At 43.8% G+C, this 27,189-nt stretch overlaps 1 protein-coding gene across 1 annotated transcript in view; it reads right to left on the bottom strand.

Annotated features, from left to right (window-relative positions):
* Positions 1–20,051: 20,051 nt before the first annotated feature.
* Suclg2 (succinate-CoA ligase GDP-forming subunit beta) overlaps positions 20,052–27,189 on the bottom strand; it is a 274,301-nt gene continuing 267,163 nt past the window's right edge. Inside the window, exon 11 of the mRNA XM_038318482.1 lies at positions 20,052–21,087. Coding sequence (XP_038174410.1) covers positions 20,972–21,087 — 116 coding nt within the window. The 3' untranslated portion in view covers positions 20,052–20,971. The remainder of the gene's footprint in view (positions 21,088–27,189) is intronic.

The raw sequence follows: 27,189 nt of genomic DNA, 5'->3' as shown, positions 1-27,189 counted from the left end.
CACTGACTGACTCCCAACTGATAAAAAATGGCATTAATAATACGTGCTCAAGGAGTCACAGAGAGGATTAAGTGAGGCAATGCATGCCCCCTGTCCAGGGAATTCTGGGAAAATTGTCAGCCCCTTGGATTTAAGCATCAGCAGTTTCTGTTTTACACCGAGAATAGACAGGGGATGAAAGGAGTAAAAAGGTGAGATACAGTGGAGCTCACAAATAAGATAAATGTATTTTGAACCCAAAATAGAACAGAAATAGAAAGTAATAAAAGCAGCCGCAACTCTGGGCCTGCCGAACTCTGCGTCTGAATTAAGCAGTGGGGCCCAAGAACAAGCAAGCTTCTGTCATATATAAAGGCCACAAGAGATGCCTAGGAGAGAGGTGGCTGGAGTCTGCTCACTGCTCCAAGGAAGGGACAGCATGGCTGGAGAACAGTGTCCACCCACCACTTTCCTTTTCTACTTCAAGCTACAACCTTACTCTACATCATTCCATCTCGAATCTCCAGTGTTCTGAGGATGGAGAAAGAAAACTCAAACTCGCTTTCTCCACTATATGCTTACATCACCAGCTACTTCTGTGACTCGCAAGGGGACAAAGACTTTTCCCCACCAGCTAGCAAGTAGTTTTGCATTGGACATTGGCTGGCTGGCTGTCCTCTAAGATGACTTAGTCCTGACACTCTATACCTGGACGTGATGCCAGATGCCACAGGTTTGGGCCCCATGGAAAAGCCATTTTTACCTGTGCTTCTGCTCAGGCATTCTTAGATGGCATTCCAACACCTCCATTGAATTTATCATATCCTCAAGTGACTCACAGGACCCAGGGAAACATGCCTGCTAGTTTCTTGTAAAGGGTAGAGACAAAGATATAACCAGGTGAAAAACATGGGAAAAGATGAGAGGCATCTATGCTCTGTCTGGGAACCTCATACCCAAGGATCTCTTCACATCTATCTCCCTCAAAGCTTTTGAACCCTGTTTTTTATTTTTAAAGGTACTCCTTTCAAAAATCACTGTTGTTAATAATAAACTAGTTGCGTGTGTTCAAAATTTTCTTGGTTTGTCTATGCAACTTTCCTCTCAACAGGGAATGGGGCAGGATCCATGGAAATCTGGAATGACCTACTAGCCAACAAAGATAGGTCAGACTTGAAATCCAGAAACTGGAATCAACAAACAGACAAACAAACAAGAACAGAAAATATAAAGATATCTATCATAACCTCACAGCTGTGCTCATGATTTAGTTTTTACTTCCTCTTCTGTATCACTAGACTTTGTACTGAACATGCGCTTCGCATTCCCACCCTCAGTGATTTATAGTCTCATATCCCTGTGGAGCAAGAGTCTCAGAGTGACATCATGAGCATTTGGGGCCCTACTGCTGAGTGTAGACAAATGGGAGAGGGAGTTAGGTGAGGGAAAAGAGGGGAGGAAGAGGAAGAAGCAAGAAAAATCAACACGATAATTAAGATACTGACTTACTTTTTACAGCAAAGTCATTCCTGAAAGAATTTAATTTATACAAGAGAATGACAATGACTTTCAAATAAATGTTTTGCTATTTAAAGACAAAAATGACTGAAACCTATTAGCATAAAATATTGAGGCACACAGACCCAGGGGAGAAGAAATAATGATGAGTAAAGAAAGTGATTAACAATGTCAGCAGATTTAATTAAGAATGAACTATTTTGGGGTATCTGTTAACAATGTATTTATACAAAAACAACAAGGTGGGGGAAGAGGGAAGTTTGGTTCGTAACTATCAGATGGTTGGGAATGCAGCTCAGTTGGTAGAGTACTCAACTAGCATGAATGAGACTTTGTTTGCTCCCTGGCACCACATAAAACAGGTAATCTCAGGACTTGGGTAGAGGCAGATTTTTCTGTCCTGCCAACCAGTTCCCAAATAAGAACATGGAGACATATTATTACTTATGAAAGCTCCGCCAATAGCTTATGCTTATTTCTATTTAGCTCTTATAACTTAAAAGATCCCATGCCTATTAATTAATGTTCTGTATGTGGCTCAGTTACCTTTACTTGTAAAGCCCATGTTGTTTGCTTTGCATCCCTGGCATCTCTTGGCAACTCTACATTTCCTGCCAGCATTCTTTCTGCCCCCCAAATTCTGCCTAGCTATTGGCTGTTCCGCTTATATTAAACCAATTTGAGTGACACATATGCACAATGTACACAAAGATTATTCTACAGCACTTGGGAGGTAGACACAGGAGATCTGTGTTCAAGGTCACTCTTGACAATATAGTGAGTTCAAGGCTAACTTGGGCTACATGAGACCCAAAGCATAGAAATGATTAAAAATATTGGACTTGATTAAAAATTTTAAGTAAATACAGAGAAAATTTAATATTGTCACTAAAAAGAGTTATATATACCATGTATATATTTTTCTATTGGTATATATCAAATGATACCACCCGTGCCCCCACCTGGACACAGCCAGGGAGAGGTCCATTCCACCTCCCTCAGCACTTGCAGAATTCATACATTTATAACTGTAACCCAAACCCCAGAATTCCTGCTAGTTCTCAGTCACAAGACTCGAAGCTCCCATGGGTTCCTCCATGGGTACTTTAGTACATGAATGCCCACCCACTCCAGGTGAGAAGAGGCTCCTATACTTGGGTTTTTGATCTCCATCTTCATTTGAGGGGTTTCTACGATTACATCATCCCCAATCAGGATTATTTCCCTCTTGATTTAGTTCAAGGTCAATATATTAGAGACTGTGAGAGATACCTGAGAAATTCCTTCACCTCCACCCTACAATGTCATTAAGTTCCTCAATGCCACAGCCACATGTCCTGCTCACACTCCAGAGAAAGAAAAAAGACAGGGCTGGTAATCCTTATCCTGGAATCTTAGGGGCCATTGTGTCTGCCACAGTATGTCCTCTGACCCACAATGGCTCATATCCCTCCCAATGGAGCATTCATTAACCCTTCCCACAACTCTACCCATAAGAAAGCCAGCTTATGGGCCAACAGTAGAACATATGCACACATTGGAGAACACCTGGATGTGTATAACTACACATATGCTGAAAAGATGAAATAAGGAACAAACAACAAAAGATGATAAACAAGATTTCAGGAATAATAAACATAGTTATCACAAATAGAAGGAAATGAAGCTTCGTTTTCAAAAGGTCTTGGTTTCAAAACGGGTAAACATAAAATTCAGCCACCCCTTTCCTCTAAAAGGACAAATAAAAACCAAATGCAAAGCAATAAAAACAAGAAAATGGAAAAAAGGTATGCCGTATGCCAATTATGATAACTTCCAAACACTCAGGTTTTAATCTAATGCCAGATAAAAAACAGCTCTTAAGTACAAAGCACTGCTGGTTTACATGGTGACAGTATGCAAGGGTTCACTCTGGAAGATGCCACAGACTTCAGGTCATACACATGCCACCACAGACATCCACATATGTACACTTACGCATGAAGACAGCCTGGGACAAGAAACATAATACAGCTTTATTAAAGTGAATAGATAAGCTAGCAAATATTCAAATGAGAGGCTGGAGAGAGGGCGTGGCTGTTAAGAGTGAGCACTGCTCTTGCCCAGAACTGCAATTCCATCCCCAGCACCCATACCCTCATGTGAACACATACACAGAGACACATACACACAAAACCTCTTAATCATCAATCTTTAAATACATTTAAGCCAACAGACTTTTTGCAAAGCCTGATCAATTGGTCTGATTTGATAGTGATACACTGGGAGGGAGCTACTGAAAAGTACTCCCTCAGTACAAGGTGATGCTTACCGGAATTAATCATATTCAACGAACTACCAACAACGTTCAAAGTTTCAATACCATACTGCCGATTGTGATGAAGCTAGACAACAAAACCAAGAACACAAAGCCAGCTTAAAAACTCCATATTTTTTTTTAGAAGTTTGGACTATATAGATATAAGCATGGCACAAAACGGAGGGGGAGACCACAGCGCCAGAATTATAACATATTTACATGAAAGGTGGCATCACAAAACAGGTGGGAAGTAAACAAAACATGTTTGAATGTGAATTCTCAACAGCAAGAAGTAAACAGAAATGCGTTGAGAATTTAAATTAAGAAACAGACAAAAATTCTTGAGAAAGCGAATGCAAAGGAATAGAAGAAATAGCATCCAGAAAGAGAGGAAAACACAAGTCTACCACAAGGAGGGTGAGTGTAGTAGGGAATCTTCAAAAAACAGATTAAGATAAACCAAAACCAAAATCCACTAGGGAGGAAAAAAAAAAACCCGTGAAGACAAAGACATCAGCCATAGATATGCAGTGTAGTCATTAAAATGCACGACTATAAAGATAAGTAATGAAGAGAGCAAGGAGACAAGGGGAAAGGTCAGCATGGGTCTCCCGGGAAGGAAAGCCTCCTTGGCTTCCAGGAAGGTCACAGCACAGGACCCCAGCCCTCTTCTATCTGGACATTTTCTGGCGATGTGAGGCGTGGAACTGTGGCAGCCATCGTGCATCGCGAGGAGTCAGAGGAAAAATGACAACGACATTACTGAGCACCTGAGAAACAAACGGGAGAGGAACTGTCACACTTTCCAGAGCTGATAAGATTTTTGTGAAAATGCCTGTTGACTCCCACAAGACTGAACTTTGCCAGACCCCACAGCAGAGTAAATCATACCCTCTGAGGTCATGTAAGACCATGTATTTAACCTGCTGTGTGTTCAGGCTGTTTCTGTTTAACCTGTTTTTAAGAGAAGGCACGGCGGCAGGAGGGTGTGTGTGGGGGGGGAGGGCTGGTCACGTTCAGCCACAGTCAGCAAGCAGAGATGAATGCTGGTGCTCAGCTCATGCTCTCCCTCATGATCATCTTTTATTTTTAATGTTTATTTATTTACTTACTTATTCTTCATGTTTTGTTTTTTAGTTTGTTTGCACAGTGGACCTAAATTTCATCAAGCTGATGCTGGAAGCTAACCATCATGTGTTCCATTTTCCAATTACATTAGTAGGCAGTTTACGTCCAAAAAAATAAGTTTATGACATAATACACATTACTTTTTCAGGAACAATTTCAGCAGAAACAGTATCCTACAGAAATCAGCTGTAACACAAAATTACATCAGTCAAACACTTTGGTAGGTCACACAGTCTTGGGTAGCAGTTACATTTTTTTATTGGTTGAAATTTATTTATTTTTATTTTATGTATGTGAGTATTTTGCCAGCACATTATTTATGTGCACCACGTACATGTCTGGTGCCCATGAAGGTCAGAAGAGGCAGTAGAGCCCCAGAAGTGGAGTTACAGATGGTGGTGAGCTGTCATGTGGATGCTGGGAGCCGAAACCAGGTCGCTGTAAAAGCAGGATGTGTTCTTAAGAGCTGAGCCAGCATTTTCGAGTTTCCTATTTCTCACTAGACTAACTTCTTTTGATGTGGGAGTCCCCTCTGTGCGCTGTGATTACCATTAATGAATAAAGAAACTGCTTTGGACCTCTAGTAGGGCAGAACTTAGGTAGGCAGGGAAAACTAGACTGAATGCTGGGAGGAAAAAGGGTGGAGTCAGGGAGACGCCATGGAGCCCCACTGGAGATAGAAGTGCTGAAATTTTGCTGGTAGGCCACAACTTCGTGGTGATATACAGATTAATAGAAATGGGGTGAATTGATATGTGCCAGCCAATAAGAAGCTAGAGCTATTGGGTCGAGCAGTGATTTAGTTAATACAGTTTCTGTGTGACTATTTCAGGTCTGAGATAGCTGGGTGGCTGGGAACCAACAAGCAGCACCTTCTCCAACATTCCTTGTTTGTCACAGGGACACCTGGGGCTGAAGTCAGAGTTACTATATAATGATATTTTTCTTGTTGTACACTAAGACAAGACTTTGGAACCCCTCAGGTTTTGACAGTGCTAGAAGATAAGACCCTACCGCTGGTTGGGTCTCCCTGGAGGGGCATTTGCTATGAGGATATCTCCATCTCCATGGACGTCTCCTTGTCCCTGTTCCTGTATCTGCCCCTGTCCCTCTCCGTCTCTACCCCATCTCTCTCACATGCTAGGAACACAACTCCATGACCCCCTCGGTACTTTCTGAGGAGGCAGCTGAAAGCAGGCACAGGGCTCCGTCCCCAGACAGAACAGGAAGTGCACACAAGATGTTCTTTCAGAACAGAACAAGACAGCGACAGAGCCAAAGTTAGAACTCTGAGGCCTGATTGTTCAGACTTAGACTTGTTCTGAGGAGGAAAAAAAAAATCACCAAAGGGTCTTTCAGAGCCTTTCTGTGTGGCTCCTGCATGCGGCACTTAGACATTTTTTACGCTGCATTTCTGCCATCAACTGTGATACAGAGCGATCTCAGTGGAGCTGGAGACAGCCTGGTTAATGTGTGCAGTGTAAATCACTTCGAATTTCTCACAGGGATGCAAAATGTACATTAAATACCAAGTCTGGCAGTATGGAAAAAAAGTAGAAACTGAAACACATACACAGCCCTTAGATGTCTGAAGCGGCAGGTTATGGGTGCCCAAGCCGCAGCTAAAGCTGACGAAGGAAAACAGGGCTGCCTAGGGGCTGTGCCATGCTCTGCGGCAGGACTCAGGATGAATGAGGTGAACTGCTGCTCTGGAGCTCAAGCTGGAACCCTGGACCTTGGCAATGACGGAACATCCTAGGTGCTCCAGAGTGATCCAGAATCATCTGGCTTCTGTTCAACTCTTTTTCATGATGACATTAATGGCTTAACTCCACATACTCCATATACGCACGCCTTCGCCATGGGATTTGAAGCAGCTACTATCAAGAAGTAAAAAGTATCTATGGGAACCTGATTCTTCCTGTGTTCATGTGACTTGATTTAGCCAGTAGGTTGTTTATGTTTGGGACACTAACAGGTGGCTAATAATGCTTGTATTCTTTCCCCTGGTTGGGCTGCTGTGAGGAGCATGGAGCAGAGACAAGTAATCCAGATCAAACCTAGATCAACCACCAACCATCGCTAAGTTGGACCAGCAAGAATGCTCACCCAGCTGAGCCCACTGAAAACCACTCACTAGTATTCAAGTACCTAACAGATGCTGGATGCAATAAGCCAAGCTCCTGAGCATCATAGAGCTTGCCATAGAGCATTTTTTTATGGCAACCAACTTGATATGCTTCCCATCACGTCTCTGGAACTCACATAATAAGATAGATGCAGTTGTGTGCATCTGGATTACCAGTACAGATGCCAGAAGCAGAGAGGAAGCTGGGAGACAAGAGAACTGTATAAAAGTAAAATTCAATGGCAGAAACAAAAGAGACAGACTTTGCCTCCAAACAAGGTGGGAGAAGAGAACAGACTCTCAAATAAAGTTGGTTTCTGACCACCAAAGGTGTGATATGGCATGTGTGTTCCCGCGCACGTGCACATGAGCACACACACACACACACACACACACAAGCAATTTTAAAAGTTATATTTAACACTTTTTAATTACTGCTGTTAAGATTGTCTCAACCAGCAGATTTCCAAATTCATGAGTTTAGAAGATGGTGACTGTTTTCTGTACCCTAATGAGGATGATTACAGGGTGCTAGAGACATAATGCATAATACTGTGGCGCCAGTGCTGACTGAATGAAGATGGCGTGCATGATGCACACTATTCTTTATGTCCTGTGAATGATAACGGCAGCTGACTCTGTCCTTCTGCAAGGGCAAGCCTTCGATGCCAGGAGCTGCTTCCTTCACAAACACCTGAGAGGATCAAATGAGTCCTCTCTTGCGGAGGCTACCTATATCCATGATGGAACGTGGAGTCACTGGGGCTCTGGAGGACAGAATTTCCATGGTACAATTTCTGTCTAGAGTGCCCCCTGGGGTGAGGCCTGGACTAGACGCTGAGCCCAGCTACTTCTGTGTGCTGTTCCTCTCCCAGCGCTAACTCACTCCCTCACCCTCCTTATGCTTCTCCCGAGAGCTTGACCTCAGTAAATCATTTGTATAAGGTTTCCTCTTCCAGATTCTGCTTCCAGCCCACCCCAGCCATGAACGTGAATTCAATTTGAACATTTCTTGTTCAGCCAAGAAAGAAAACAACTAATTTAGAACCTGAAATAATATCCACTGTGATCAATCTTTGCATAGAGGAAATAAGAACTCAGGTTTCTCAAAGGGCCCATGCATTCACAGATACCTAATAATTTTTGGGGTTGGTTAGAGTCTCGCTGGTTATTAATACTACGCCTTTCAAATATAGGATTTTTAGTGAGTAAATAAAATGTACAAGCATACGTCAAGGTTTCTTTTCTTCACAGGAAATATTTGTTCATGTAATCGTACCACTGTACAACCAGGTATTTCTCTACAGAACCTTCCAGGTGAAGAGCAGTTGCCGTCTGACTCCACAGTTCTTCCCATCATCCCCTGTAAGCTGCTGCTCAGAGAAGACGATTCGTGAAGAGAAGACAGGACCTAGGACAGTGACGCCAAGTGAGGGTGGAAGAAAACCCAGGTCTAGGAGCTGGCAAAGTGCTTTCCTCTCAAGCATGAGGGCCCTTGTTCATCCCCAGAAGCCTCTTTACAGAGCTGGGTGTGGTGGAAACCACCTAGAACCAATCACTGCAGACCCCTGGCCAGCCAACCTATTTAGGTCAGCAAACAAGGCAGATGGCATGGCACTAGACAATGGTCTCTGACCTTTACATGCGTGTGCGCGCACACACACACACACACACACGCACACTCACATATACACACAGACAGAGATAGGCAGTGAGACAGACAGACACAACACACACACACACACACACACACAGAGAGAGAATCAGCACAATGACATACAGTGCAATTCTAAGGAGCAAAAACTACCCTACTTACCCACCCAGCCCGCATTGAGTAGTGCAGGAAATCAAACAAAGATGCTGTGCTGGTTAGTTTATGTTAACTTGGCAAGTTAGAGTCATCAGAGAGGAGGGAGCTTCAGTAGAGACAATGCCTCTGTAAGATCCAGCTGTAGGCAAGGCAAGCCTCTGTAGGGCATTTTCTTAATTAGTGATTGATGGGGAGGGGGAGGGCCCACTCCATTGTAGGTGGTGCCATTTCTAGGCTGGTGGTCCTGGGTTCTATTAAAAAAAAGTAGACTGAGCAAGCCATGGGGAGCAAGACAGTAAACTGCACCCCTCCATGGCCTCTGCATCAGCTCTTGCCTCCAGCATCCTGCCCTTTTGTGTTCCTGTCCTGACTTCCTTCAGTAAAGTGTGATGTGGAAGCATAAGCTGAATAAACCCTTTTCTCCCCAAGACGGTGCTTGATCACAGCAGTAGAAACCATAATGAGGACAGGTGGGAGCCACTGCAGAAGAGCTGAAATTTTTCTTATTAATTTTTTAAAATTAAAAACAAACAATAAAACCATTACTGTAGATTTGAATAAATGCTTTAAAAAACAAGTAAATGACAACAATATCATAAAATATAATGACATGTCTCTTCTCTTGAGTTCTGAAGTCCAAGAAGAGACTCCCTCTTTCTGTAAGAAGACACAGATGGGCTTTCTCATCATTTCAGACAATGGTCAGACTGCTCTGAAGGCTGAAGAAGCCCTTCCAGAATCCAGAAAGCGGCAAGGTGGCAAGGTTCCTGGGCTCTCCTTTTGTATCACATAAGCCTGGTCAGGAAGTACCAATGGGCAAGAACAAGAAAAACCTCAGCAAAGCTTTTGTCTAAGCAAGGGAAGAGGAATGATGTAGCCTACCAAGGCAGAATGCAGCAACTCCAAGACTCTTCCTTCAGCAAAACCCCACTGAAATCACCCATAACGCCACTACTACAAAATCCAGCAGTCACAGAGTGCAGAGCTTAGATTTTTTTCCTTTACCAGCCTGTGGAAGGACAGTCGGGGACACTAAGGGGGAAGCAAGACTTTTAGTCTTGCTAGGCATGAACAAGACCCATTCTTTCCAAACTGTTGTCAGGAATCATCTGATAATATCAGGGATCCTAGGTCCCCTGTTATCAGGGGTTATCTGCTAATATCAGGGATCCTAGGTCTTCATACAGACAGAGCAGAAATGAAGCCTCCTTCCCTTGCTCTGTCTTAAGGTCTGAGGAGCCCAAGCAGAATGGAGACTTCTACCACCACCTTGTGGTAAGGAGGCCATAATCTGCTTCAGGTTCAAGGTGGTAGTGGGACTCCTGAATGACCAGGCAGTTCTTTATCTTCAAGCCAGGGACCAGAAATGCAACAGAAAATCAGAAGGCCCATGCTTCTCCTTGCTTGCACTCAGAAAACAGACACCAAGGTCGAGATGACAGAGATATTAGAATTATGTGGCAGATGTTTACTTATTTATAGATAGAGTCTCATGTAGTGCAGGCTGGCCTCAAACTCACTGGACAGTGAAAATGACCCTGAGCTTCTGGTCCTCCTTCCTCTGCCTCCCATGTGCTGGGATTAGAGGTAAGCACCACCATGCATGGGTTTGCACAGTGCTGGGCATGGCACTCCACCAATGGAGCCACATTCCCAGCGTCTTCCCGGATGTTTAAAACACTATCATAAAGATACTGTCACTGACTTTACTGTAGCAAAACTCACTTACAAAGGAAAGCCATAGCAATCAGAACCCCTGGAGCTGGAATTACAGGTGGTCACGAGCTGGCAGATGTGGGTACTGGGAACCAAGGCCTGGTTTCCTCTCCCAGAGTGATGCATCCTCTTAATGTATCATTGTCCTGTCTCTCCAGGCTCCCAAATGGAAATCTGAGAACTGAAAAAGCCAGAAATTAAAATAAAAAGGAAACACAGATGAACAACAAAATTGATGGTGTACAGAAAACCCCTCACGAACTGGTAGGCAGAACAAAATCAATCTCCCATTCTGAGCAACACAGAGGAAACAGCAGCAACAACCAACCAACCAACCAACCAACCAAGCGACCGACCGACCGACCGACCAACCGACCGACCGACCAACCAACCAACCAAGCAACAAAAAACCAAAAACAAACACTGAACAGACCCTCAAAGGAGCCGTGGGTTCAAAGCAAAGGTCTCATGTTTGGATTCATAGAATGAGGGAAGAGAAAAGGTGGAGATGGAAAAGGAATGGGAAGCTATAACAGTTGAAAACTTAAGTTTTCCAAGGGACATATGCCTCAAGAATGAAGAAGGCAGCTCAAACTCAAGGTTCCCAGAACAGAGCTGTAAGGACTCTGGGCCACCGAGTCACCAGACCACGAGGCTTTGTCGGCTCTCTTGGAGAAGGATTCAGGTGACTTCCATTTGTAATAGCAAGGAAAATAATGATTGAATATAGTGCTGGGGCCCATAATATCAAGCTATGATGACTTCAGCTAGCTAAGGATGAGTCAGAACAAAACACAGACTTGTTGAAAACACTCAATGCCCAGTAGTTTTGTATGTACTTTGTGTAAAAAAAAAAGAAAGTTTAGACTGACAAGTTCTTCTTGCATTTCAAAACTAACGTGTGAATGAACCCTTGACCAAAATGTGGGACTGTAACAGAAATCTTGCAAACAGCAAGACAATGAAGATCACTGAAGAGCGATTTCTTACCTTTACATTTATCAGCTTTCCGAGAATCAGTGAATGGGATGACAGATCAGACACTCTGAAGTCCTTGGAGGGCAATGTATATACTGTATGGGAATGGAATGGAGGCTCAAGAAGTCATAAATCAAAGGCTGCTTGTGAGTGACTCGTCAGGAACAGGATAGAGTTAGAAGATCCATAAGTTGAAGAAGGCAGATTTAATTGTAATTTAATCAATTATTCACTTTTAAACCAATTTAAGTTTCTGAAATATATATTTAGTTTCTAAAACTCAGACCCCCAAAATTTAAAATTGTTGCCAGGCAGTGATGGTGACCACTTAAATTCTCGAACTCAGGAGGTAGAGGCAGGAGGATATCTGAGTTCAAGTCCAGCCTGGTCTACAGAGTGAGCCAAAAACCAAATATCAAGAAAAAAAAGATATAAAATTGCAAACATCAACATACATCACATAAACACACAGTATGTCTATTTCTGATGGGAAGCTGTTGTCAAGTTTCTTGAATTCCACTTCTGCCACTTCTCCAAGTCCTGTCAAGTGCCACTGGGTCGCTTTGAGCATGTCTGGATCTTCCCTGCCATGGGTGGAAGGTTTGTCTTTATTGAATATGTTTTTGTCCTGCAGCTGCCATATTGCCAGGGGAGAGCAGATGTTAGGCAAACATTTGTTTGAATTAAACTTAATTGGCTATGTTTTCCATCCCTTATTTTTAAATGGCATATTCTGGGAAGGGATCCCAAAGTGGCTTGGCTTCAGAGGATGGAAAAGCTCAGAAAAAGCTAGAATTTACCAGTCCTATTTGCAGTCAGAGATGATGGCAATGTTGAGCAGGACTGAGCCCCTACAGCTCAGGGTGGCAGTTCCGGAAGAAAAGGCAACCGCTCCGAACACATCATTTTGTATTCTCCGGGCAAAGTTCTGTCCTGCTGCCTCTAGCCAGTAAGTTCTAGAGGGGCTGGATTGGCCTTATATCTTGCCTCATCGCCAGCAGCAGGTTTTACTCTCAGTAAACACTTCAGCCAACATCCATGGCTGACATCTACCAGTGCAAGACAAAGTGGGAAACTTCTACGAGCGAGAATCTCAGATGTCACATCAAAGGCGGCAGAAATAAAACAACCTCAAAAATACCACCAGCAACTGTGCTGCGTGGGAAAAAGATCTAGATAGTGAAGAAATTTAAACACATCAATAAACAAAGTGAGAACCAGTAACTGATTCTTCCACTTAAAGACATAAAACTAACATGGACATGCATATTGAAATAGCAAAATGGAAAGCAAATGGGTAGTTCACTCATTACTTGGGTAGTCTAGTGGAAAAGAAGGCGACGTGAGTTTGTATGTACCTATTTTTTTCTTAGAATCTAATATTTAGCCGGGCGGTGGTGGCGCATGCCTTTAATCCTAGCACTCGGGAGGCAGAGGCAGGCGGATCTCTGTGAGTTCGAGACCAGCCTGGTTTACAAGAGCTAGTTCCAGGACAGGCTCCAAAGCCACAGAGAAACCCTGTCTCGAAAAACAAAAAAAAAAAAGAATCTAATATTTATCCAAAATGGAATATTAGCACATACATTTTTACTTTAACAAAATGGTTGCAAATTAATTCAAGACCTTAAAGGGGGCAATGTATAAATGAATACATATCTCTTAAAGTTTAATACATTCATCAATAAACTCTTTTCTAGCTGCCTTTTTCTTTAGGACCTTTCGCTTGGGGGGGGCATCAGTTTATTACACAGTAATCGCTAGTTACCACAGTGACTTAGTGATTACCACCAGGGCAGGCCTTCTCAGACTCACAATGAACATGCGGGCTTTGCAATTCTTTGTGGAGGGGCTGTCTATACACTTGTACTTACCTGAAGCAAAGAGTAGCCCCACAGTTTTAAAATGGGAAAATGTCTCAGGCATTTATCCTGAGTGACAAATATAACAGTAAGAATAAAACTGGTCTCAATTGAGAACCAGCAATCTATACATGAAGAAAACAAATCCTCCTGTTTCTAACACTCTTTGACTTTATTTTATACTCATATTAAACCCTCCTGCTTCCCATATATCCATCTACATGGACCACATTTTGCTTTTTTATGTCTACTTTATCACTTTTAACTACTATGTATGATTCTACTCTTTATATAAGATATTAGTTATTCAATTTTCTAGAACGATATGTTGATATTGTTTCCATTTTTTTTCTCTTTGAGGAAATAATGGAACAAAAGCTCTCATGTGGCTTGAAATTTTTGGCAACTACTTTATAAAGAATTTTGTAATGGAAGGAAGCGTCCATTGCGATGGCTTTTTTGTATCTTCTCATTTGCATGTTCAGCTAGGACCTGACATAGAGAGGTTGTTTTAAAGTTAAGAACTTTTCTCTGTTAAACATTGAAAACCTGCTGTGAGGTGGCATCTCCTGGAGATGAGAAGGAATCTTCACCGATGATTTCTCAACGACATGACTGCCTAAACAAGACCAGACATACTCCTATGGGAGGGGAGGATCTCATGGGGCCATAGCCCTAGACAAAGAACTACAAGCAACTATAAAGTGGGAGAAATAGTCTTCTACAGAGATGAGTCCCTTAATGGTTATAAAATAATGAATAGTTAGCCCTGAAATCATGTACATATAAGTAACATTAAATCTGTATTTATGTATTTATGCCTGCACACTGTGATGGTTTGAAAGAAAATGGCCACCTAAGGCAGCAGCACTATTAGGAGGTGTGGCTTGGTTGGAGTGGGTGTGGCCTTGTTGGAGGAATTCTGTCGTGTGGCCTTGTTGGAGGAATTCTGTCACTGTGGAGGCTGGCTTTGAGGTCTCATATAAACTCAATCCACACCCAGTGTCTCAGTTCACTTTCTGTTGCCTTTAGATCAAGATGTAGAATTCTCCAGCACCATGCCTACATGGTACCTGCATGCCGCTTTATGCCCAGCCACCATGCTCCTTGTCATAATGATAATAAACCAAACCTCTGAAACTGTAAGCCACCACCTCAAATGTTATCCCTTAAAAGAGTGCTGTGGTGAGGGCCAGAGAGATGGCTCAGTGGTTAAGAGCACTGGCTGTTCTTCCTGAGGATCCAGGTTCAATTCTTAGCACTCACGTGGCAGTTCACAGCTGTCTGTAACTCCAGTTCCAGGGGATCTGACACCTTTATACAGACAAATACATGCGGGCAAAACACCAATGCACATAATGCAAGAGTAAATAAATCATTAAAAAATGTGCCATGGCCATGGTATCTCTTCGCAGCAATAGGAACTATAACACACACACACACACACACACACACACACGCATCTATCTAACCACTAACATATATATGTAATAATAATAAAACCACAATTTTGATTTCCAGAGGGAGCAAGGAGGGGCATAGGAGGAAATGTTGGGAGGAAAGGAAAGGGAATAATTATGTAATTATATTTTAATTAAAAAAATCCTTTTAGAAATATAGAGTTGTATGTGAATTGGTAAGAGTTGTCTGCTACGTGGCTGCTTCACTTTATGTCCCTGCTTCCCTGTCCACGCAGCATGGACACCATGCTGTTTCCTTGTTCTCATGCATGATGAGCCCTGCTCTACCTTCTCTTTTATCCTGACACGTGTGCAAAGCATTTTGACCCTGTAGCCGGAAGCTGTCTACCTCTCTGAGAGTGAGGACCTGCAGCTTCCACCTCCCTTCTTGGGCTGTGGGCTACGAATGGGGGTTTTATTCTCCTCATCACTTTCTGCCTTCTGTCTCGGGCGGCCATGGGCGTTTTGATGTTTGAGAAAGGCCCTTGAAATTATTTCCTTAGATATCGCTGCCCTTTTGCAGGTCTGGGATAGGTAATCCACACTGTTTTTCATACAATCTGCCCAATTGTATTGGCTGATCTTGCAGCCTTCAAGTTTTGTTTCCCCAGGTGTGGAATACATGACAGGTGACACATTTGAACCTTCATGACCACAAATGTCACAGACATAGGGTCAGTGCTGTATTTCACAGAAGATCCAGTCCTGAGGATCCACACATTCATTTGTTCCATGTTACTGAACATCCCTAAAATACACTTTTCTTGGTCTGGCCGGATGGCTCAGTGGTTAAGAGCATTGTTTGCTTTTCCAGAGGACCTAGGTTTGCTTCCCAGCACTCAAATGGTGGCAGACAACCATCTGTTGTTCTGGTTACAAGAAATATGATGCTCTCTTCTGGCCTTCACAGGGAACAGGCAGGCATGTGTGCACAGATATACATGTAGGCAAAACACTAGTTAAAATAAAATTTAAAAAATAAAAACCACAATGTTATTACCTGTAAAAATGATGGATTCAAAGAGTACTTAAGAGGATTAATTAAGGTAACACAGTAAGGGGCCTGACACGCAGTAATACTTGATCAATGTGGGCACCTCTGAAATAAATGCAGTGCATCTTAATAACTGTGAGATTTAAACGAGTTGTGACCTACAATATACAGCCATCAGCCACACGTGGCGATTAATTACCATATTTAATGATTTAGTCCTCTGAAATGTGAATGAAGCCTGAGCGTCCTTACATGAGGGTGTAGACACACACACGTGCTGATGCACACTTATGGAGGTTAGAAGACATAGGCGTTAGTCCTCTCTCTTATCTTGTTGGAGACAGGGTCTCTTTTCCACTTGGTAAGCTAGGCGTGGTGGCCTGAAAGCTGGTGGGGCTCTTCCTTCCTGGTCCTCATATTTCCTGTAGACACACGGGAACTACAGACATGTAGGCCACTGCTCTTCTGTGGGTCCTCGGAGTCCAAGCCCAGTCATCAGGCTTGTGTGGCAACTGCTTTAACCACTGAGATAGCTTCACAGCCCTAACTTCTCAGGTCCATGTCATTGTTAGTCACATGGTTAATGGCTAGGTAAGGGACAGTACCAGGACTTGCCCCTGCCACCATCACAGAGCATCCTGTTAGACAACAGAAGTGCTCGATAGAGACGTATACAAACCCGAACTATTGGCCTAACACTGTGCAAGTGAAATGCTAACAGGGCAGTCTGACTGCATTTTGTCACGATTGCTAAAAGAGCCTTTGCAGCAATGCTGGGGTGGGGGTCACTGCACCAAGCCATTTGCTTCTTGCTTTATTGTTCTGAGTCCCATGACACAGCCCTGAAAACAGTTACTAAGAAGGATGGCTTCAAGCATGACTTGATGGATACAACCTGTCTTAGTTAGCGTTTCTATTGCTGTGAAGAGACACCATGACCACGGCAACTCTTACAAAAGAAAACATTTAATTGTGACTGGCATATACAGTTCAGAGGTCTATTATTGCCATCGTGGGAAGCAAGGCAGAATGAAGGTAGACATGGTGCTGGAGAGGTAGATGAGTGAGAGCTCTAGATCTTGAACAGCAGGCAACAGGAAGTGAACTGTCCTCCCCCACGGCATAGCTTGAGCATATGAGACCTCAAAGCCTACCCCCACAGTGATGCACTTCCTCTGATAAGGCCACATCTACCTCAACAAGGCCAAACTTCCTAATAGTGCCACTTCCCATATGTCAAGCATTCAAACGTGAGTCTATGAGGTCATACATGTGCAAACCACCACATACTTCCTGGGTAGTTTAGTACAGGTACCTGGTAGTGATATTTTGTTTGTGATCTAACAAATAAAACTTGCCTGGAGATCAGAGTGTGGAGCTAAGCCACTATTTAGCCACAGAGGTCAGGTAGTGGTGGCACACACCTTTAATCCCAGCACCTGGGAGGCAGAGGCAAATGGATCTCTGTGAGTTCAAGGCCACCCTGGGCTACACGAGATTCATACAGCCTAAAAAAGAAATAGATCCAGGTGGTGATTAAAGTACCTTTAATCCAGTACTTGAGAGTCACACACCTTTAATCACAACACTAGGAAGATGGAAACAAAGGGATATGGCTGGGTGGAGAGAGGAATATAAGGTGGGAGGAGACAGGAGCTCAGGGCATTTGGTCTGATAGATACAGGAATCCCATTCAGTCTGAGGATTTCATAAATTAAAAGCTGGTGGCTGGCTGTTCTGCTTCTCTGATCTTTCAGCTTCCACCCCCTAATATCTGACTCTTGGTTTTTATTATTAAGACCAACTAGAACTCAACGCTACATCACCTATGATCGGATGTGGTTCCAACACACCTGTAAGAATTAACTCAGAACCATAATGCGCAGGTAGATCTTAATTATGATGGAAAGACAAACTAACACACCTGGATAGGTTTCCAGCAGCAAGTGTGGCCTTTTGTAGACTGGTTAGTCCTCACAGGGTCGAAAACAGGAAAACTTATCCTCTACCTTTTCATTTCTATCTGCCTTTTCCGGTTTGTGAACAGTAATATCACACTTAAAAAAAAATCCAGAGCAGAAGTTGACGTGCCTTTTCTGTGATGGACCAGAGATGAATATTTTAGGGTCGTGAGGTTTCTATGACAACTGTGTGCTACTGAAACACAAACATTGCCACAAGACACACAGAACCTTTACGCTAACAGACCCTGTGACCTTAGCTTGCAACCTTCAGGCCCTACACTCTATGTAATAACCCAGCCTGCCCCACCCCTGCAATATTTATCTTTTGTTACTCTTATACATCTTCTCACCTATTGTATTTCTGAATATATTGGATCCTGCCAAGGACCTCATTAGATTTATAAATCTTTAACTTAAAAATGTCAAAAATAATTTTTATTCTCATTTTTATTCAAGTTTCCAATTTAAAAACAAACATAATTCTGCACAATGATTTTCTTTTCCTTGGGGAACGAGTACGGTGAAGACACAGGCACACATCATGCAAGGCCTCATTAAAAGCAATTCCGAGGTCTAGTTAGGTCACTGGAACAATTACCCTGCTATTTTCCTAATTTATGAATGGAGACACAACTCCAGTGGAAAAAAGCTCTGACTATTTCAAGTGCAGTGGTCTAAGCAAGTCAAAAAAGAAATGGATGTTAATCAGAGGGAGGTCAGAGATGAATCTCTAAATGCAGTATTGTTCTAGGAGACTGTGGCAGTCAATGGTATAAGATGCCAGTCAAATCCCTGAACAGAAAGCCATTCAGGCATCATGCTTAGACTGTCACTTCCTTTTGTGAACATTTTACACTTAAAAAATACTGAAAAGGGAAGCTGGGAAGGCAGGTCAGTGTGTGAGAATATTGTGCAAGCATGAGAGCCTGAGTTACAATCCCCTGCATCAACAATGCAGGGCCCGGTACATACGCCTGTAACCTCATTCTGTAAGAGACAGCAGGATCACTTGTACTTGCTGGTTGTCAGCCTAGCTCCAGGCTTAGTGGGAGACTCTGCTTCAAGTGAATTAAAGAAGAGAGTGACAGCTGGATATACAGCATCCTCATTTGGCCTGCGTGTGTGTGTGCGCGCGTGTGCGCGTGCATGCGTGTGCGCGCACAACACACACATGTTCATACACTGCACACACACACAATTGACAAGATTGAAAGGTAACTATTTTGACATTTTTATACAATACAGGCTGCTACGAGATTGAAAACATAGGACATACTGGAAGAGGGCACACGGGGACTTAGGAGCCAACAACACAGCTGTAGCAGGTTCTCCATGAGTCCTGCAGAGTCTGCTCCACACACACTTACAGGATACAGGCATGTACAGCATCAACCACAGACACATGGCATTATGGATACTGGTGTTGCAGCAGGGATCTGAGCAACTCAAATACACAAAATTAGCACTTCCAACTGGGGAAAAAAACTTAACTGCTCATTTGAAGAGAAAAACTATTTGTCTATTATTAACCCTTCTATAAAATAACCATATATATGGTTTCATTCCTTCTCATCTCCAAACTGATTAGAAATGTTAATATATAAGACAGACTCAAGCCTTTTCCAAAGAACAAAACTCTTACTACTGATTGTTAGTTAATTGGTAAAATTCATGTTTACTTCTTTTTTCACTGTGTAAACTAGTTATTAAGCTAGAATAAACCAAGAGACTTAGAAAGACTTCTTAATACTTCTCCTTTGGTACAGTGATCGAGAAAAGACAGACAGCTCCATCTAGTCGATGGTTTGGTCTCCATGACACATACAGATACAGAGAGACTTTCTCCCCATTTGTGAGCTGTGTGAGAACCATGTAAAGTGAACAGACAGTGTGGCCAGCTCTGCACTGGAGAACGGGTGGGAAACTGTTAAAGGTGGCCCCTGGAGTACGCCACAGTGTTTTCACTGGACCATGTCACCTTGTCCCACATCAGAGACATATTTTCTGGGCTTGTGACTAATGTGTAAATTTTAGCCCTTCACTGAGCCATCTGCCACAGAAGTGGCCACGTGACAAGGCAGAGTGGAGTTGGAACAATCTGGGTGAACTGTGGTCTCCTAGCTGGAGTCGGGACTCAGGCACAAAGGCTAGTGCCTTCCCAAGGAAGGAATGGCAAGGCCATGACCAACTGACAGAATCAAGAAATGCGCAGCTAACATAGCACTTAAAAACCATTTTATTTAAAATGTATATCAGTACAAACTTATCAAAATTAAACAAAAGATCAAATTAGGAAAATTCCTGTCACAAAAAAAGGACATCATTAGAAAGGCCATGTTCTCTCCAGTGACATTTCCCCATCTACGACAAGCTGGTAAGCGTGAAGGGGAGGGTTCGAGAGGGAAAAACCTCACCCCCAACACAGCTTGATCTTCAGTATTATCTTAATGAAATGGCTTAATTACACAGTTTCATAAAAATCAGCATTTACCAACTCCAACATGAAACAGAACCTTTCCTTTAAATTTGTAACTAAGGCGTCTGGTTGCAGCTTGGTGTGAGGCAGGCAGGATATTCAACATTAAGACACAGGGTAAAATGTGTGCAATGTACAAGTATCAATGTGGGGCTCCCAATGTATACCACACTTTAGGACGTTCCTGAGCTTTCTAGGTGTGTTAGAATTATGAGCCTGTGGAAACTGCTGTTCACAGATGCTCAGATGTCCTAGCTGCATCCTTCTGGAAGTCCCTATGTTAAAGAGAATCCTGTCTGAACTTGTGAGTCCTGCAATTTTCTATTATATAAGATTAAAGGTTCACAGAGTTCTTGTAGATGGACCTAGACCAGGCTTCAAATACTGTACCTATGCACATTATTCGGCCACACTGACTGTGGCAGAGCTGGTAGACCCTGCTACTGACGGCAAGAGAAGGTGTGAAACTGTGCGATGTGATTTGTTTTACAATGACTACAGGGTAAAATCAGCTTTAGGCACTCTGGATAGCGCATTTGAGAAAGTTCAGACTTAAGAGTTTTCAGATAATGATTCTTGCGTGTGACCCCTTCCCAGTGACAACAATTGCTTTCACAGTGATGAGGGAAGTGCTCTTCTTCACAGGAACTCGGGGGAAGCCATCACTTCTTTGCCACACTGGCAACAGCTTTCTTGGCTGCATCCTCCAGGTCCACGGCTGATGTAATGGGGAGTCCACTGTTTTTGAGGATTTTCTGAGCCTCCTGGACATTAGTTCCTAGCAGGGGGAAAAATAAAAATTGCTAAATTCAACTACAAGTAGCACACCTGGTCACATTGGACAACTAAATCCCAGGATACCTGGTTTCCCTTGGTGCTAACAATTTAATTACAATGCACGTGGCTTTTTACTGTCAAGCTCTGGCTTTTCAGAGATACCCAGATGACACCTGTCACTTCCTCTCTTCTGCTTTTCACTTTCATGAACTTGCATTAGATGACACTGCCTGTATTTTTTTTTGGCACTCCAAAAATTAGAAATAAGCATTCTTTAAGATCATGCACACACAAGAAGTTTCTCTGTGCTTTGCTTAGTAAGTATGAAGGAAGGACACCTGGACTGGATCTGTCTCTTCTCTGAGTCTGGGAGAATGGATCCGAGAGTGACTTAAGCATCTCACGAAACTGCTTCTGCATTCTTGTCCAGCTGCCTGGTGGCCTTCCCCTGTAACAAGGCTCTGAAATACAGGCCATGTAGAATATCCCTTTCTGTGTGGGCACAGGTAAGAGCAGGCATTTGGTCAGCATGTCTCACACAGCGACAATAGCCAGGAGAGTGGGTAGTGAACACTGGGCCCCGTATCTCCTGTCAAGCACCCCTTGACGGGCAATGACCAAGGGAAAGGACTAAAGCCCTCACCTCTGCCATGCATTTAGAGTATGGTGTTTAGTTAATCTCTTAACTTCCTTGAGTTTCAATTATTTATTTTATGAGTGCTTTGCCTGCATGCATGTCTGTTCCCCATGCGCATGCCTGGTGCCAGCCAAGGCCAGAAGAAGGCATCAGATCTCCTGGAACTGAAACTACAGATGGTTTTGAGCCACCTTATGAATTCTGGGAACCAAACCCAAGTCTTCCAGAAAAGCAGCAAGTGCTCTTAACAATGAACCATCTCTCCAGCCCTGCAACTTCTTTAAATCTTTATTCATTGGCAGTTTCATACACTATATAATGAACCTTAGTTATTTTTACCCCATTACTCTCTCACACATCCCTTCCATCTTCTCAACAACTCCCTTCCTACTTTCAAGGCTGTTGTGTGTCACCTACTGAGCTTCAAGGCTGTCTGGAGGAGTTTGGGTGAGACGGCATGACTGGATCGTGGGCGCTGAAGCAAGTATCACCTGTTCTCACAGCCGATCATTGTCAGAAGTCCCTCTGCGAGGGGCAGAGCTTCAGTTTCTCTATCTCCACACGTAATTCTCTTACTTGCTCTATGTAATAACATAATTCTGCATGTCCACACACGTCTTTGTAATATGAACATGGCAGCATAATGAGAAGCATTTTGTGAATGGCGGCATCTCTGTGGCATACACGGTGAGCTTTGCACAGAGACTCCTGCTTCCCTTCTACAATGTTGGGCTGGGAAGGAGCTGCCTGGGCTGCGACTGTTTCCCAAGTGCTCGATCTGCGAAGTGGGATCACACAATAGGCCTCCCCCACAGATTCTACCTCCGTGTGACTTCCACGTTTTCTCTGATTACTCTCAGTGATGTTACCAGTACGGGTAACTCTGGGAGGCACCCTTTAAGGATGGCAATGACTTCTTCAGCCTAGATACTCGATTATGATGGGAGACCAGTACCTGACTCATTTGTCCACCCACACCTAATGTGAATGAGAAAGAAATTTCTCGTTTACTAGACACCTTGTAAAACAACACAGGAAAGATCAAGTGATTAACTCTGCCTCCTGGCGACTGTATGCTTGTGTAACCTCCCCCTTGTGTAAGACTCTAACAGGGATGGGATGTCACTTCTGAGGTGAGACACAACCTGTGCTTTCTGTCTTGCCTGCTTTAACATTTCTTTCTTCACTCTGGCAAGCTGACATGTTCCAAGCCACCCTATGGACAACGTCCACTTTCCAAGTACACAAGCCTCTAGCCTACAGCTATGGAGGAATGAGGCACCCAGGGAACAGCATCCTATTGCCAACCATAGGAGGCAGCTTTAAAGTGAACTACCCCTTTAACAAGCTGTGAAGTGTCTGCAGTTCTCCCAGACACACCTTTACCACAACCTGGTGAAGACAGAGTATGAGGAGCAGCTAAGTCACACACAGAATCCTGCCACACTTTCAAATTTCAGAACAGCCTGCTACACATAAACAGACGCAAAGCTTTGTAACATCGTTAACGCAACCCCAGTGTGCATTCTGATTCATTTGGTAAGATTTGAATCTGGATTCCAGAGGCTGAGAAGCAAGACAGGGTTTGGACCACGGCATGTGTTCGTTAAGAAGAAACTAAGGCGTTCAGATAGTCATGTGTAGGTGTGGACCTCATGGAGCAATGACAGAGTGAAGCCAAAGCAAGGCCTGACCGAAAATTACATCTGCGGACCAGAAATTAGATGTGTAAATTTCTGTCTCCTTCCAAAGAGATACCCTCCCCAGGTATCCCTACCCCCAGTCGGCCAGAGACAAAAATCTAAGAAAAAGTGTAACAGCTTTTCCTTTCGAGCATTCTCTGGTCACAACACCAGCTTCCCAGACCTCCACACAGCTGAGGAACATACTCTTCCCAGCTTCTTCTGCACCCCACTCCTGTGACTTTTGGGGTTAGCTCACTTTTCTCATGGTTTCATCCATAGAGAACTATTCACACAGAATTCTCTACGATTACCTGTGTTCTCCTCCATGTCTAATGATGAAATAAATGCTGAATTTTTAAGCTCACATAAGAAGCTGCTTTTTCTTATGACCAACAACATAAATAATTCAGGTCCTTAATTAATATCATCTGCAGAATCTGGCTTAGCGGCAGTATTCTCAAGGGGAATGGAAAGGATGGATGTTAAAATTCACAAGTGTAGAGACAGGCCCCCAGGGCCCTGCTGTCCTCTGCCCTGGATACCTACCCATTCACTAAGCACTGTCTCACAGTCTCCTGGGCCACCTCCCCTGCTCCCACCTTCAATATCCCAACTACAGCAGGCTTGACAAAGGGCTGCTAGAGTCCTCCAGGATCTCTGCGCTGCAACAGGATGAGTGCCGAGGGGAAGCCCAGTGGCCTTTCCCATAGCCAGTGCAGGGCACATCCACTTCAGTGCCAGCTTCTTCTCAGGGTATCTCGCAGTATCAGTCACATGCTACACCTGTCACACATGGTATGACACAGTCACACATGGTGATGCCTGCGGAGAGAGATGTGGGCAGGCCCTTTTCTGATCATTGTAACTAAGAGGGTTCTCGAGGGACTGTGGTCTTGACTTTGTGTCCTGGGGCACTCGGTCTGTCCTGGCGACTCTCGGGGCAGGCTCTGACCTGCTACCAGTGCTCTCACCATGCAGCTCCGTTGCTCAGAGGAAGCAAGGCCTCACCTGCAGGTTACACTGGTCAGGGGAAGGGGTGAATGGAGCGGCTCCCCACTCTTTCCTCCTGGCAGCTCCTTCAGTGCCACACCAAAACACCCGACTACTTCATAATTCCAGGATCTACTAAAGTGAATTTTAATTTTACTCACTGTTACACTTTAATTACAGTCTTAATTATTAAGCAAACCCAGCATGCTTGGAAGAAGCAGGGTGAGAAGGGGCTGTAACGTTCAAACAGCCAAGAAATAAATCAGTCTGTGATGAGAAATGGATCAAAAGAGAGGTACCATGACCAGACAAAACTCAGGAGGAGCTCACGGGGAGGACAACCAGAGACGCAAGGGAAGAGAGCCTGAGGAACGAGCTGGAGAATGACACACGCGACGAGAGAAAGGTGTGGCAAAAGGGCATCCATATGGTGACGAAGCAGGGAGCTTGCCATGTGGCCTCTGCACCTGCTATGTCCGTTCTCTTTGCTCCATCTCTTTGAAGTATTCTGGCTTTCCCCTGGATGTCTGGGCTTTGCCCACAGCCTAGCCCGATCAGCAATTAGTACCACTGGCTTCCCCCTTCTGGTCAAAAAGCAGCTGGCGGGGAAAGAAAATAAAAGTTGCAAAGAAGTATAGCCGGTAAAAACCAGGTCATGGGAATTAAGTACACCCTGGGCAAATGCCTGCGAGCTTCTAGATCCTTTGGCGAACTAACCGTATTAAGTATTATTGGAGCGTTTGAGACTTCTTCGGCTTTCTGACCTCCATGGCTGACATCAATCCCTCAGCCCCCTTTCTGACTTTATTTCTAAATAGAAACCATCACAGCTACTTTCAACTCTGACATGGAATTAAGCGTTCCAAAGAGAGTTTTTATGCCTGTGCACACAATTACAATGGAAATTGATCACTTTTCCACATTTAAATGGTGCTGCTGACATGCTCTAATATCTATTAAATGCTGCCGTGCTTTTCAGTGAGGCTGCAGGACAACATGCTTAATAGCCACTTCAGCACAGAACTGACCAACCCGCACGGCTCAGCCTCAATTCTGGCTGGCCAGTCGCTCGGCCCTGTGGCTCTCTACCCACTTCCAGGCCTTGGAATGACAACACGGAAGAGACCAAAGGGGTCACTGGCTCAACACAGAATCTTTCTCTGTTGCTAGAGGACATGAGAAAAATCACAGAATGTAAAAATGTCTCCACCACTTTTATAGTGGCTTCCTGCCACTGGGTGGAGGAAGAGAGCTGTAAACTGAGACACAGGGGTAATTTATCAAAACATGCCCTGTGCCTCCATCACCGGGGTGAAGGCGACACCGCAGCTGACAGGGATTGGGTGACAGGAACAGCATCCCCCTCCCCCAACTCAGGCCCACCATTTACCACAGAAGCATGAAGAAAATCACACTTCAGTACAGAAATCTTTTTAATTATTTACTAAGAATTCACTTATATATGCATGTGTGTCTATATACATGTGTGTGTATACATGTGCCTGAAGGTCAGAGGTCAATGCTGGGTGTCTTCCTCAATCATTCTCTACCTTATGCTTTCATACAGGGTTTCCCAGTGAACCTAGACTTCACCAGTTTGGCCAGATTGGCTGACCAGAGGCCAACACCTACTCATCTCCCCTTCCACCACCACCACCACCACCACCACCACCACCACCTCCGCCTCCACCGCCGCCGCCACCGCCACCTCCACCACCTCCACCACCACCACCACCTCCGCCTCCACCGCCGCCGCCACCACCACCTCCACCACTACCACCTCCACCACTACCACCACCACCACCGCACAGGAGTTACAGGTGTGAGCTGTGCACCCACCCTTAACATGTGCTCCAAGGATCTGAACCCAGGTCCTCATGTCTGTGCAGCAGCCACTTTACTAACTGAGCCAACTCCCCAGCACAACAATTTTTTTAGAAGAATACAATGAAATTACTAAATATATACATTGACAACATGTTACTAGGTTTTTAAAGAAAATATGATGATAATATGAAAAATAGTACACGTTTGCTGCCTATATGTGACTAAGGGTTCCTACGTATCATAAAACCCAATTCTCAAAGCAAACCTAAAATCAACAGCATTTTAGCCCCATTTTACAGACGATGTAACCAAGGTACCAGGATGTTTAGCCATTGACCTAATAATCCCAGAAAGTTGGAAGATGGAAGACTCGAGCTCAGACTTGTCTGACATCAAAACCACGTAACAGCCATGCATTGTGGAGCACCACGCAAACAAGAATGCTCGCATTTTTTAAGTTCACCCTTTACTTGATCTCACTAGAGGAAACTGAGCAAGGGAATTTACTTGGTCACTCAATCAACAGGCTACCACAGGCCTGATTCAGCCTCCCATTAAAATTCAGGGTGGTACACTATGGCTTTCGAGCCCAGTGCAGCCTACAACCTCTTTGTATGCTACTTCTAAGTTAAGAATAGTTTTCATATTTTTAAAGAACTGGGTGAAAAATCAGAATAATATTTTGTGATACATGAAAATTACATGACATTCAAATTTCAATGGCCATAAATAGAATTTTGATGGAGCACGGCCAAACTGATGTGCTTGCAGGCTACTGACTGCTGTGTCCAACAACAGCAGAGCTAGGGTGGTGACACAGACAGATGGTTGTCTAACTGAGGCCTCTTTGCTTTCCTTGGGATGGAAACAGGACACATTCTTTACAGTAGCAAACCCCCGACAGTCCAGAGTCCCTGTGCCCTCCCCTTCCACCTTGAGAGTCCAGTGTTCCATGCCCTGTTCC

Source organism: Arvicola amphibius, chromosome 2, assembly GCF_903992535.2.
Source record: "Arvicola amphibius chromosome 2, mArvAmp1.2, whole genome shotgun sequence".
Classification (NCBI taxonomy): Eukaryota; Metazoa; Chordata; class Mammalia; order Rodentia; family Cricetidae; genus Arvicola; species Arvicola amphibius.
The sequence above is the reverse complement of the archived record's forward strand: the minus strand, read 5'-3'. Positions and strand labels throughout refer to the sequence as shown.